The sequence below is a fragment of the Triticum urartu genome, chromosome 7 (assembly GCF_003073215.2).
Source record: "Triticum urartu cultivar G1812 chromosome 7, Tu2.1, whole genome shotgun sequence".
In the NCBI taxonomy this organism is placed as follows: Eukaryota; Viridiplantae; Streptophyta; class Magnoliopsida; order Poales; family Poaceae; genus Triticum; species Triticum urartu.
Genome location: NC_053028.1, coordinates 611,821,363 through 611,836,190, shown reverse-complemented (window position 1 = coordinate 611,836,190; position 14,828 = coordinate 611,821,363). Strand labels below are relative to the sequence as shown.

At 46.5% G+C, this 14,828-nt stretch overlaps 1 protein-coding gene across 1 annotated transcript; it reads right to left on the bottom strand.

The window, feature by feature from the left end:
* Positions 1 to 13,188: 13,188 nt before the first annotated feature.
* On the bottom strand, positions 13,189 to 14,563 carry LOC125523671 (probable xyloglucan endotransglucosylase/hydrolase protein 23). Its single transcript, XM_048688729.1, has 3 exons — positions 14,173 to 14,563; positions 13,881 to 14,074; positions 13,189 to 13,767 (listed from the first exon to the last, which is right to left on the bottom strand). The coding sequence occupies exons 1-3, from the start codon at positions 14,431 to 14,433 to the stop codon at positions 13,353 to 13,355; spliced, it is 870 nt and encodes a 289-aa protein (XP_048544686.1). The 5' UTR covers positions 14,434 to 14,563; the 3' UTR covers positions 13,189 to 13,352.
* Between the last annotated feature and the right edge of the window lie 265 nt (positions 14,564 to 14,828).

Here is a 14,828-nt window from a genome sequence, read left to right as displayed (position 1 = left end):
ATTCATGCTAGAATTGTATTAACCGGAAACATAATACATGTGTGAATACATAGACAAACAAAGTGTCACTAGTATACCTCTACTTGACTAGCTCGTTAATCAAAGATGGTTATGTTTCCTGACCATGAACAATGAGTTGTTATTTGATTAACGAGGTCACATCATTAGTTGAATGATCTGATTGACATGACCCATTCCATTAGCTTAGCACCCGATCGTTTAGTATGTTGCTATTGCTTTCTTCATAACTTATACATGTTCCTATGACTATGAGATTATGCAACTCCCGTTTACCGGAGGAACACTTTGGGTGCTACCAAACGTCACAACGTAACTGAGTGATTATAAAGGAGCATTACAGGTGTCTCCAAAGGTAGATGTTGGGTTGGCGTATTTCGAGATTAGGATTTGTCACTCCGATTGTCGGAGAGGTATCTCTGGGCCCTCTCGGTAATACACATCACATAAGCCTTGCAAGCATTACAACTAATATGTTAGTTGTAAGATGATGTATTACGGAACGAGTAAAGAGACTTGCCGGTAACGAGATTGAGCTAGGTATTGGATACCGACGATCGAATCACGGGCAAGTAACATACCGATGACAAAAGGAACAACGTATGTTGTTATGCGGTCTGACCGATAAAGATCTTCGTAGAATATGTAGGAGCCAATATGGGCATTCAGGTCCCGCTATTGGTTATTGACCGGAGACATGTCTCGGTCATGTCTACATTGTTCTCGAACCCGTAGGGTCCGCACGCTTAAGGTTACGATGAGAGTTACATTATGAGTTTATGCATTTTGATGTACCGAAGGTTGTTCGGAGTCCCGGATGTGATCACGGACATGACGAGGAGTCTCAAAATGGTCGAGACGTAAAGATTGATATATTGGAAGCCTATGTTTGGACATCGGAAGTGTTCCGGGTGAAATCGGGATTTTACCGGGTTACCGGGAGGTTACCGGAACCCCCCGGGAGCCATATGGGCCTTCATGGGCCTTAGTGGAAAGATGAAAGGGCTGCCCACAAGGGCTGCGCGCCTCCCCCCTTCCCCTAGTCCTATTAGGACTAGGAGAGGTGGCCGGCCACCCTTCTCCCTCTTTCCCCCTCGGGGAATCCTAGTTGGAATAGGATTGGGGGGGAGTCCTACTCCCGGAAGGAGTAGGACTCCTCCTGCACCTCTCTCCCTGGCCGGCGCCCCTCTCCCCCCTTGGCTCCTTTATATACTGAGGTAGAGGCACCCTAGAACACACAAGTTGATCCACGTGATCTATTCCTTAGCCGTGTGCGGTGCCCCCTGCCACCATATACCTCGATAATACTGTAGCGGAGTTTAGGCGAAGCCCTGTTGCTGTAGTTCATCAAGATCGTCACCACGCCGTCGCGCTGACGGAACTCTTCCCCGACACTTTGCTGGATCAGAGTCCGGGGATCGTCATCCAGCTGAACGTGTGCTCGAACTCGGAGGTGCCGTAGTTTCGGTGCTTGATCGGTTGGATCGTGAAGACGTACGACTACTTCCTCTACGTCGTGTCATCGCTTCCGCAGTCGGTCAGCGTTGGGTACGTAGACAACACTCTCCCCCTCGTTGCTATGCATCACATGATCTTGCGTGTGCGTAGGAATTTTTTTGAAATTACTGCGAAACCCAACAGTGGCATCCGAGCCTAGGTTATTTATGTTGATGTTATATGCACGAGTAGAACACAAGTGAGTTGTGGACGATACAAGTCATACTGCCTACCAGCATGTCATACTTTGGTTCGGCGGTATTGTTGGACGAGACGACCCGGACCAACCTTACGCGTACGCTTACGCGAGACCGGTTCCCTCGACGTGCTTTGCACATAGATGGCTTGCGGGCGACTGTCTCTCCAGGTTTAGTTGAACCGAGTGTGGCTACGCCCGGTCCTTGCGAAGGTTAAAACGGAGTCTATTTGACAAACTATCATTGTGGTTTTGATGCGTAGGTGAGATTGGTTCTTACTTAAGCCCGTAGCAGCCACGTAAAACATGCAACAACAAAGTAGAAGACGTCTAACTTGTTTTTGCAGGGCATGTTGTGATGTGATGTGGTCAAGGCATGATGCTGAATTTTATTGTATGAGATGATCATGTTTTGTAACCGAGTTATCGGCAACTGGTAGGAGCCATATGGTTGTCGCTTTATTGTATGTAATGCAATCGCGATGTAATGCTTTACTTTATTACTAAACGGTAGTGATAGTCGTGGAAGCATAAGATTGACGAGACGACAACGATGCTACGATGGAGATCAAGGTGTCGCGCCGGTGACGATGGTGATCATGACGGTGCTTCGGAGATGGAGATCACAAGCACAAGATGATGATGGCCATATCATATCACTTATATTGATTGCTTGTGATGTTTATCTTTTTATGCATCTTATCTTGCTTTGATTGACGGTAGCATTATAAGATGATCTCTCACTAAATTATCAAGAAGTGTTCTCCCTGAGTATGCACCGTTGCCAAAGTTCGTCGTGCCCAGACACCACGTGATGATCGGGTGTGATAAGCTCTACGTCCATCTACAACGGGTGCAAGCCAGTTTTTGCACACGCAGAATACTCAGGTTAAACTTGACGAGCCTAGCATATGCAGATATGGCCTCGGAACACGGAAACCGAAAGGTCGAGCGTGAATCATATAGTAGATATGATCAACATAAACGATGTTCACCATTGAAAGCTACTCCATCTCACGTGATGATCGGTTATGGTTTAGTTGATTTGGATCACGTAATCACTTAGAAGATTAGAGGGATGTCTATCAAAGTGGGAGTTCTTAAGTAATATGATTAATTGAACTTAAATTTATCATGAACTTAGTCCCTGATAGTATCTTGCTTGTTTATGTTGATTGTAGATAGATGGCTCATGCTGTTGTTCCGTTGAATTTTAATGCGTTCCTTGAGAAAGCAAAGTTGAAAGATGATGGTAGCAATTACACGGACTGGGTCCGTAACTTGAGGCCAATTACACGGACTGGGTCCGTAACTTGAGGATTATCCTCATTGCTGCACAGAAGAATTACGTCCTGGAAGCACCGCTGGGTGCCAGGCCTGCTGCGAGCAACGCCGATGTTATGAACGTCTGGCAGAGCAAAGCTGATGACTACTCGATAGTTCAGTGTGCCATGCTTTACGGCTTAGAATCGGGACTTCAACGATCTTTTGAACGTCATGGAGCATATGAGATGTTCCAGGAGTTGAAGTTAATATTTCAAGCAAATGCCCGGATTGAGAGATATGAAGTCTCCAATAAGTTCTATAGCTGCAAGATGGAGGAGAACAGTTCTGTCAGTGAGCATATACTCAAAATGTCTGGGTATAATAATCACTTGATTCAATTGGGAGTTAATCTTCCAGATGATTGCGTCATTGACAGAATTCTTCAATCACTGCCACCAAGCTACAAGAGCTTCGTGATGAACTATAATATGCAAGGGATGAACAAGACTATTCCCGAGCTCTTCGCAATGCTGAAAGCTGCGGAAGGGGTAGAAATCAAGAAGGAGCATCAAGTGTTGATGGTCAACAAGACCACTAGTTTCAAGAAAAAGGGCAAAGGGAAGAAGAAGGGGAACTTCAAAAAGAACGGCAAGCAAGTTGCTACTCAAGAGAAGAAACCCAAACCTGGACCTAAGCCTGAAACTGAGTGCTTCTATTGCAAGCAGACTGGTCACTGGAAGCGGAACTGCCCCAAGTATTTGGCGGATAAGAAGGATGGCAAGGTGAACAAAGGTATATGTGATATACATGTTATTGATGTGTACCTTACTAATGCTCGCAGTAGCACCTGGGTATTTGATACTGGTTCTGTTGCTAATATTTGCAACTCGAAACAGGGACTACGGATCAAGCGAAGATTGGTTAAGGACGAGGTGACGATGCGCGTGGGAAACGGTTCCAAAGTCGATGTGATCGCAGTCGGCACGCTACCTCTACATCTACCTTCGGGATTAGTATTAGACCTAAATAATTGTTATTTGGTGCCAGCGTTAAGCATGAACATTATATCTGGATCTTGTTTGATGCGAGACGGTTATTCATTTAAATCAGAGAATAATGGTTGTTCTATTTATATGAGTAATATCTTTTATGGTCATGCACCCTTGAAGAGTGGTCTATTCTTATTGAATCTCGATAGTAGTAATACACATATTCATAATGTTGAAGCCAAAAGACGCAGAGTTGATAATGAGAGTGCAACTTATTTGTGGCACTGCCGTTTAGGTCATATCGGTGTAAAGCGCATGAAGAAACTCCATACTGATGGACTTTTGGAACCACTTCATTATGAATCACTTGGTACTTGCGAACCGTGCCTCATGGGCAAGATGACTAAAACACCGTTCTCCGGTACTATGGAGAGAGCAACAGGATTTGTTGGAAATCATACATACAGATGTATGTGGTCCGATGAATATTGAGGCTCATGGCGGATATCGTTATTTTCTCACCTTCACAGATGATTTAAGCAGATATGGGTATATCTACTTAATGAAACATAAGTCTGAAACATTTGAAAAGTTCAAGGAGTTTCAGAGTGAAGTTGAAAATCATCATAACAAGAAAATAAAAGTTTCTACGATCTGATCGTGGAGGAGAATATTTGAGTTACGAAGTTTGGTGTACATTTGAAAAATTGTTTCGCAACTCACGCCACCCGGAACACCACAGCGTAATGGTGTGTCCGAACGTCGTAATCGTATACTTTACTTAGATATGGTGCGATCTATGATGTCTCTTACTGATTTACCGCTATCGTTTTGGGGATACGCTCTAGAGACGGCCGCATTCACGTTAAATAGGGCACCATCAAAATCCGTTGAGACGACGCCTTATGAACTGTGGTTTGCAAGAAACCAAAGTTGTCGTTTCTGAAAGTTTGGGGCTGCGATGCTTATGTGAAAAAGCTTCAACCTGATAAGCTCGAACCCAAATCGGAGAAATGTGTCTTCATAGGATACCCAAAGGAACTATTGGATACACCTTCTATCACAGATCGAAGGCAAGACTTTTGTTGCTAAATTCAGAAACTTTCTAGAGAAGGAGTTTCTCTCGAAAGAAGTGAGTGGGAGGAAAGTAGAACTTGACGAGGTAAATGTACCTGCTCCCTTATTGGAAAGTAGTACATCACAGAAAACTGTTTCTGTGACACCTACACCAGTTAGTGAGGAAGCTAATGATGATGATCATGAAACTTCAGAACAAGATACTACTGAACCTCGTAGATCGACCAGAGTAAGATCCGCACCAGAGTGGTACGGTAATCCCGTTCTGGAAGTCATGATGCTAGATCATGGTGAACCTACGAACTATGAAGAAGCGATGGTGAGCCCAGATTCCGAAAAATGGCTTGAAGCCATGAAATCTGAGATGGGATCCATGTATGAGAACAAAGTATGGACTTTGGTTGACTTGCCCAATGATCGGCAAGCAATTGAGAATAAATGAATCTTCAAGAAGAAGACTGACGCTGACGGTAATATTACTGTCTACGAAGCTCGACTTGTCGCAAAAGCTTTTCGGCAAGTTCAAGGGATTGACTACGATGAGACCTTCTCACCCGTAGCGATGCTTAAGTCTGTCCGAATCATGTTAGCAATTGCCGCATTTTATGATTATGAAATTTGGCAGATGGATGTCAAAACTGCATTCCTGAATGGATTTCTGGAAGAAGAGTTGTATATGATACAACTAGAAGGTTTTGTCGATCCAAAAGGGAGCTAACAAAGTGTGCAAGCTCCAGCGATCCATTTATGGACTGGTGCAAGCTTCTCGGAGTTGGAATAAACGTTTTGATAGTGTGATCAAAGCATTTGGTTTTATACAGACTTTTGGAGAAGCCTGTATTTACAAGAAAGTGAGTGGGAGCTCTGTAGCATTTCTGATATTATATGTGGATGACATATTATTAATTGGAAATGATATAGAATTTCTGGATAGCATAAAGGGATACTTGAATAAGAGTTTTTCAATGAAAGACCTCGGTGAAGCTGCTTACATATTGGCATTAAGATCTATAGAGATAGATCAAGACGCTTAATTGGACTTTCACAAACACATACCTTGACAAAATTTTGAAGAAGTTCAAAATGGATCAAGCAAAGAAAGGATTCTTACCTGTGTTACAAGGTGTGAAATTGAGTAAGACTCAATGCCCGACCACTGCAGAAGATAGAGAGAATATGAAAGATGTTCCCTATGCATCAGCATAGGCTCTATCATGTATGCAATGCTGTGTACTAGACCTGATGTGTGCCTTGCTATAAGTCTAGCAGGGAGGTACCAAAGTAATCCAGGAGTGGATCACTGGACAGGTCAAGAACATCCTGAAATACCTGAAAAGGACTAAGGATATGTTCTCGTATATGGAGGTGACAAAGAGCTCATCGTAAAGGTTACGTTGATGCAAGCTTTGACACTGATCCGGACGATTCTAAATCGCAACCGGATACGTGTTTACATTAAACGTGGAGCTGTCAGTTGGTGCAGTTCTAAACAAAGCGTCGTAGCGGGATCTACATGTGAAGCGGAGTACATAGCTGCTTCGGAAGCAGCAAATGAAGGAGTCTGGATGAAGGAGTTCATATCCGATCTAGGTGTCATACCTAGTGCATCGGGTCCAATGAAAATCTTTTGTGACAATACTGGTGCAATTGCCTTGGCAAAGGAATCCAGATTTCACAAGAAACCAAACACATCAAGAGACGCTTCAATTCCATCCGGAATCTAGTCCAGGTGGGAGACATAGAGATTTGCAAGATACATACGGATCTGAATGTTGCAGACCCGTTGACTAAGCCTCTTCCACGAGCAAAACATGATCAGCACCAAAGGCTCCATGGGTGTTAGAATCATTACAGTGTAATCTAGATTATTGACTCTAGTGCAAGTGGGAGACTGAGGAAATATGCCCTAGAGGCAATAATAAAGTTATTATTTATTTCCTTTATAATCATGATAAATGTTATTATTCATGCTAGAATTGTATTAACCGGAAACATAATACATGTGTGAATACATAGACAAACTTAGTGTCACTAGTATGCCTCTACTTGACTAGCTCGTTAATCAAAGATGGTTATGTTTCTAACCATGACAAGAGTTGTTATTTGATTAACGAGGTCACATCATTAGTTGAATGATCTGATTGACATGACCCATTCCATTAGCTTAGCACCCGATCGTTTAGTATGTTGCTATTGCTTTCTTCATGACTTATACATGTTCCTATGACTATGAGATTATGCAACTCCCGTTTACCGGAGGAACACTTTGTGCTACCAAACGTCACAACGTAACTGGGTGATTATAAAGGAGCTTACAGGTGTCTCCAAAGGTAGTTGGGTTGGCGTATTTCGAGATTAGGATTGTCACTCCGATTGTCGGAGAGGTATCTCTGGGCCCTCTCGGTAATGCACATCACTTAAGCCTTGCAAGCATTGACTAATGAGTTAGTTGCGGGATGATGTATTACAGAACGAGTAAAGAGACTTGCCGGTAACGAGATTGAACTAGGTATTGGATACCGACGATCGAATCTCGGGCAAGTAACATACCGATGACAAAGGGAACAGCGTATGTTGTTATGCGGTCTGACCGATAAAGATCTTCATAGAATATGTAGGAGCCAATAGGGCATCCAGGTCCCGCTATTGGTTATTGACCGGAGACGTGTCTCGTCATGTCTACATTGTTCTCGAACCGTAGGGTCCGCACGCTTAAGGTTACGATGACAGTTATTATGAGTTTATGCATTTTGATGTACCGAAGGTTGTTCGGAGTCCCGGATGTGATCACGGACATGACGAGGAGTCTCGAAATGGTCGAGACATAAAGATTGATATATTGGAAGCCTATGTTTGGACATCATATATTGGACGGCTATATTCGGACACCGGAAGTGTTCCGGGTGATTTCGGAGAAAACCGGAGAGCCGGAGGGTTACCGAAACCCCCCGGGAGAAGCAATGGGCCATATGGGCCTTAGTGGAGAGAGAGAGAGAGGGGCATCCAAAGGTGGGCCGCGCGCCTCCTCCCCCCTGGTCCGAATTGGACTAGGAGAGGGGGGGGCGGCGCCCCCCTTTCCTTCTCCCTCCCCACTTCTTTATATACGGTGGGGGCGGCGCCCTCCTAGTAGGAGTCCTACTCCTACTAGGAGGAGGACTCCTCCTTGGCGCGCCATAGGGGCCGGCCGGCCTCCTCCCCTTGATCCTTTATATACGGGGGCAGGGGGCACCCCTAGATACACAAGTTGATCCACGTGATCATATTCTTAGCCGTGTGCGGTGCCCCCTTCCACCATAATCCTCGATAATATTGTAGCGGTGCTTAGGCGAAGCCCTGCGACGGTAGTACATCAAGATCGTCACCACGCCGTCGTGCTGACGGAACTCTTTCCCGACACTTTGCTGGATCGGAGTCCGGGGACCGTCATCGAGCTGAACGTGTGCTAGAACTCGGAGGTGTCGTAGTTTCGGTGCTTGATCGGTCGGGCCGTGAAGACGTACGACTATATCAACCGCGTTGTGCTAACGCTTCCGCTGTCGGTCTACAAGGGTACGTAGATCACACTCTCCCCTCTCGTTGCTATGCATCACCATGATCTTCCATGTGCGTAGGAAATTTTTGAAATTACTACGTTCCCCAACACTAGGAACAACCATGCCATGCAAGTGTGCAAGTGTACTAGGGAACAATAATGAAGTTTCCTAGGAAAAAAGAGGAACAATAGTGGAGCAGTGTAGTTTAATTGTGATTCGTTCTTGCAAAATTGGTGCTCCGCTTCTTCAATACAAATTGCCCGCTTTTGTGTAAGTTGGTCAATTGATGCGTGAAATTCTCTATGGTATCAGAATTACTATCTCCGTCTAGGTTTATTAAGGCATCTCCAAGGGAGACCCTTAAAACTCCGGTATATATTCGGGTTGTGGTCTTCGGACCGTTTGTGGCAACTTTTGACATCCAATGGAGAGCCCCATTGGTCTATGATGTAATCCGGACGTTCCGTTTTCCGGCAAAACCAACACAAACATGAGGGAGCTATACCGGTGACCGGACATCCACTTGACCAACAAAAGGCCACCACGTGGCCTCCTTCCTTTTCTCTCCCCGCACATGCATGGTCGCCTCTTCTCTCTCTCCCCCCTACCAACCGAACAAATAAGAATTAATTTGTGAAAATGGTTGGATGGCTCTCTCCTGCATCATGTCCGTGCACCACGTCCGAACATAAAACGGACATATACCGAAGCTATTTGCCGGTCTCCCTTGGAGATGCCCTTAGGCCCCATAATATTTTGAGCCAGACTTTGACCGTCCATATGACTATTAAAATATAAAATATATACTAACAAAAGGTTCACATATATATTTGTATTTGAAAGAGATTTTTGACAATATAATTTTGACGATATATTGTTTACATTTTATTAGTCAAATTTGTTGGTCAAACTTTAGCGCAAAATGAGAGAGGGGTCCTATAAACCCGGACGGAGGAAGTAATGACTTGTTGACATAATCAGTATTTTCTAATTAATTTTATCTTGACAAACTTCATGGAAGTAGTGTTATAAATATCACGTAAAGTAAACTAGTCATACGAGTGCGAGTTCATACGAAAGCTAGAACCACCATATCTATTAACTTCACATGTACTCTTTGCAGCATCATTATCCAAACATGGTTCAAACGGAGAAGTATTGAACGAAGATGAGCAATCATACTAAGACAGTTACAAAAAATCTTATCTTCCTTCAAACGGTGCATGTTTACAAAGTGTGTGGTTCTGGAGGCATGCGCTTCCATAAAATCGTGCAGGTAGTGGCTGAAAGGACGCCTATTGGTTTAGGGGTCTTTTGAAACAAAGGAATTAATTTAGACCAAAGTGAAAGATTGTACCGTATATTAATTTGGATCTGAAATTTTTAGGGGTAGTAGATATATGTGTTGTGAGCATTCTTAATTTTTTTGGGGATTTTCTGAAACATTGAAGCTTGATTTTTTTGGAGCATCTAAGTGATGGTCACCATATATTTCCCAACTGTAGAGCTGCAAGACTGCAACCTCCGGCTGGACAAGGCACAGGCCCTTGAGATCATCCTCTGGCTAGACATGGCACAAGAGGAGAGGCCCCTTAGCTCCGGTGAGCGTGACCTTAGGAGAGAGCTTAAAAGGAAGGCCATGGCCTTGGCTATTCTGGAAAGAGCCCAAAAGAGATAGTCCTCGCGAATCACCTTGCTCAAAGAGGGAGATGCTAACACTCGTTTCTTTCACCTCTGAATCAACTATCGAAGAAGAAAGAATTTTATCCACCGCCTCAAACATAACAATGGATGGGTCAAAAATCATGATGACAAGAAAGATATTGTGCAATCTCACTTTGCTAAAGCTATCGGTAAAGCCCCCTCCCCCCTCCCCCCCCCCCCCCCCCCCCCGCGCGCTGCAAGGACTTCAATTGGTCTTGCATCCCCCGTTCAACTTGCGACCTCTCAGATTTAGATGCCCTGTTCATAGAGGAGGAGGTTCGCGGTGCAATCTATGACCTCCCTAACGATAAGGCCCCGGGTCCGGATGGCTTCACTGGGGCTTTCTTCAAGGAATGCTGGGACATTGTCAAACCTGAAATTATGCAAGTGATCAACAATTTCTCTGCCCTTCGCGTCTCCAACCTTCATTGGTTCAACTCCGCTAACATTGCTCTCATTCCCAAAAAAGATGGGGCAGAGGACATATCAGACTTTAGGCCCATAAGTCTTATTCATACTGTTGCAAAGATCATTGCTAAGATGATGGCCACCCGCCTTGCTCTTCACATGCCCAACCTCGTTTCCAATACTCAAAATTGCTTTTATCAAGAAACGAAGTATCCATGATAACTTTATGTATGTCCGCAACTTGGCTCGACGGTTGCACCGTAGCAAAACATCGTCCTTGCTCTTCAAGCTTGACATCAAGAAAGCCTTCGACTCTGTGAGATGGGATTGTTTGATGGACTTGCTTCGTCACCACCAGTTTCCGAGCCGGTTTCGAGATTGGGTCTCCGCCATCCTATCCACGGCCTTATCTAGAGTTTTGCTAAATGGTGTTGCTGGCGATCCAATTAAGCATGGTTGCGGTCTTCAACAAGGGGATCATCTCTCCCCTCTGCTCTTTGTCCTCACTATTGATCCGCTCCACCACATCCTCGCCAAGGCTACCAAGCAAAGCTTGTTGCATCCTCTTCGTGGTCGGCCCATCCGTGCATCCTTGTATGCGGATGATGCTGCTATCTTTGTGGCGCCTATCAAGGATGATATTCACTACTTGGCTTCGACTTTGAGCTCCTTTGGGGAGGTTACTGGCCTGGTCACCAACTGCGCCAAAAGCCTTGTGGTGCCCATTCGTTGTGGCAACATCGACCTTGACAACATTCTACAGGCCTTCCCGGCAGTTCGTACTACTTTCCCCATGTGATATCTTGGTCTTCCGTTGTCGGTCACAAGACTAAAGCGCATCCACTTTCAGTATTTGGAGGACAAGGTGGCAGGCAAGCTTCCGCCTTGGTCGGCGATGCATGTGGCTACGCCAGGGCGCATTATTTTGGTCAAGACCGTGCTTACTGCCATTGCCATTTACCACCTCACGCCTCTAGATCTTCCGGTTGAAGTGATGAAGAAGATCGATAGCCTGCAACGTGCCTACCTTTGGGCGGGTTGTGATAAGGTGACCGGCGGAAAGTGTAAGGTTAATTGGGATATCGTCTGCAAGCCCAAGATTTATGGTGGATTGGGAGTGCTCAACCTCCAAAAATTTGCAATCGCCCTGCGCTTGCGTTGGCTCTGGCACGAATGGGATGAACCACCTAAGACTTGGTCTGATTCTGGAACACCTTGCACTAGCAATGATAAAGATCTCTTCGCGGCTGCTAGACGGGTGTGCATTGGAGATGGAAACAAAGCTAAGTTTTGGGAATCTCCATGGTTGGACGGCCTCCGGCCTAAAGATATTGCGCCAAAGATTGTTGAGCTATCAAAAAAGAAAACGTGCTTGGTCAGGAAAGCTCTTGACAACAACCTTTGGGTCCGCCAAATTGACACTCGGCATTGGCTAACCTTGGACCATATTCAACAATTTGCAACACTTTGGGAGATGCTTGCGGATGTAAACCTCAACCAGGGTAGCCAAGACGCAATATCTTGGAAGTTCACCAACAGTGGCGGGTACTCCGCCTCCTCGGCTTACATGGTGCAGTTTGTTGGTCTTTCATTTTGCCCAATGAATTCTACAATCTGGAAGATGTGGGCTCCTTCAAAGTGCAATTTTTTTGCTTGGTTGATCTTCCAAAATCGTGTTTGGACAGCCGATCGTTTGGTGCGCCGAGGTTGGCCAAACTGTAATTTGTGCCCTCTCTGCAAGCAAGTGCAATAATCTGCTGCTCACCTCCTATTCCAATGTAGGTTCGCTGTCCGGATTTGGACTAAAATTTGCACTTGCCTTGGCATTCTTGACTCCTCACCAATGATTTGGCGTCATGAAGACTCAGTTAAAGATTGGTGGCTTAAGGCGGTTAGTGGGGGAGGGGACCACAGGAAGGCCACCGCCTCCTTGATGATACTTGTCTCATGAGAAATTTGGAATGAGCGCAACGTAAGAATTTTTCAGAATGTCTCCGCTCCGACCGCTATTGTTATCGCAAAAATCAAAGAGGAGGCTTATCTTTGGACTTTGGCAGGAGCGAAGCAGCTTAGTATTGTTATGTCGCGAGAGTAGACCTTTTCGTTTTTGCCGCCCCGCGGCTTATGTCTAAACCTTCTTCTTAATCAATGAAAATGCAAGTCTTTTGCCTTGTTTAAAAAAAAACAAGACTGCAACCTGATCAATTTCGAACGTACACGCATTTCACCATCGGCCAGTGTGGCAGTGCAGACGACGTACGTAGGGTTTGCAGCTGCAGCTGGCTGGGACCTGACGGATCATTACGAAGGGAGGCCATCGTCCTTTCCTCTGTCGCGCTTCGTGTCGCCTTGCGGTCAGCGGCCGTGCGCCCATGCCCTGCACTGGACGAAGCAGAATAAATGATTCTGCTTGTGCCAATCCATTCGTGGATAAGGTCTTTTCATCGGACAATCACCCCGATCGTGAACGAAAATATAGCAGAGAGCAGCATACAGGTGATGAACGTACGAGGAGGCAATATATTACACACGAAATGATCGTGATCACGATTACAACAACTGGGAGTAAATGACGGAGACGAATTACACTTATTGACATCGGTTTATACAGACCTCATCTTCCCTATCTCCGACCGTCTTCCTCCGGCGATCGACAGGCATGGATTACATGGAGCACTCGGCAGGGACGCCCTGGGCGAAGCGCTTGGGGTCGGTGCAGTAGTTGTAGATCATGTAGTTGCTCTGCACCCACCGCATCCGCTGCTGCCGCGTCAGGTCCAGCTCCTGGTTGTACCACTCGCCAGCCGCGCCGGTGCCAGGGGCGACCTCCGTGCCGACGCTGGCGCCGCAGCGCGGCTTGCCGCCCGCGGTCACCACGCACGCGTCGGCCTTGAAGCCGCGGTACGAGGCGGAGAACGGGGCATGGGACCAGTCCGTCTTGACGCGGCCGCCCTGCGTGGCCCAGTCGTCGGCGTTCCAGAGGCTGGAGTAGAGGCGCATCGGCTGGTTCTTGGGGAAGGCGATCCCCTTGCCCTCCAAGTTCCTGAAGTCTCTGATCGGCATGTCGTCCACCATGAAGCTGCATTATTATTTACACCACCAAATCAATCAGTCCATGTGTTGCAGAAGCCAATATGGCCAGCGTTCTTGAAAGGAAAGCGAAGGTTGAGCAATGGAGATCAACAAACATACATGATGTGCTTTGGGTTCCAGAGAATGGAGTAGGTGTGGAAGTCGTTGGTGGGATCGAACCAGAGGCGGAACTGCTGCTCCCGCTGGCCCTGCCCCTGCGTGAACACGTTGGTGTGCAGCGTGTAGGGCTCGCCGGTGACGTTGCCCAGGAACTCGAAGTCGATCTCGTCGTGCGTCGGACCCTGCGACGACAGCTGCACATTCACACACACCAAACCAAACCAAGTTAGGCAACCCTGTCATTGGATCAAGACGGAGAAGCAGAGGAATGAATGAGTATTGGCTTAATTACGTAGTAGGCGGTGACGGTGCCGGCGGAGTTGCCGGGGACGAGCTTGAGCTGCATGTCGATCTTGCCGTAGAGGTACTCGTGCTTGGACTGGAACCCGGAGCCGGAGACCTTGTCCAACCCCAGCGTGAGGAGCTGGCCGTTGTTGAGGATCTTGCCGCGCCCGTCACCCCAGGTGACGTCGAACTCTTGGTCAAAGCTCGCCGCCGCCAGGGCACAGGAGGCCAGCAGGATCGCCAGCACCGACACCGCCATGCGAGCCATGCCTTGTGGGCTCGATGCTCCCAAAAGTAAGCTCACTCAACTAGAGCTAGGTAGGAACAGCAAGTACTAGAAGATGAAGATGAGGAGAAAGCTTGATGGAAGCTTGTGTTGTGTGAGTGGAATGAGCAGGGCGTGAGGGCGTTTATATAGTGGTTTGGAGATAAGCGTGGCGTGCCGGATGGATGGATGGTTCGGCGAATCGAGAGGAGTTCGCCAGCTCCGGTGTATTGCGTGTGAGTTGGCGCCAGAGGAGAGGAGACAGAGCAAGGCAGGACGGTACTGTGGCGAGTGAGTAGCGAACAATTTTCTGATGGAAAATGAGACGCCTGACTGCCCCGACATGGCCACGCCAGAGGCTCTCACCTACAGCAAGACGACATTAAGCATCGATCGAG

What these genes read in the sequence shown, in the direction of transcription:
- LOC125523671 (XM_048688729.1), bottom strand. Translation starts at nt 14,433, where the DNA reads ATGGCTCGCATGGCGGTGTCGGTGCTGGCGATCCTGCTGGCCTCCTGT. An exon ending in GCACCGTCACCGCCTACTAC is followed by an intron (nt 14,075 to 14,172) that starts GTAATTAAGCCA and finishes GTGAATGTGCAG; the next exon opens with CTGTCGTCGCAGGGTCCGAC. An exon ending in TGGAACCCAAAGCACATCAT is followed by an intron (nt 13,768 to 13,880) that starts GTATGTTTGTTG and finishes ATAATAATGCAG; the next exon opens with CTTCATGGTGGACGACATGC.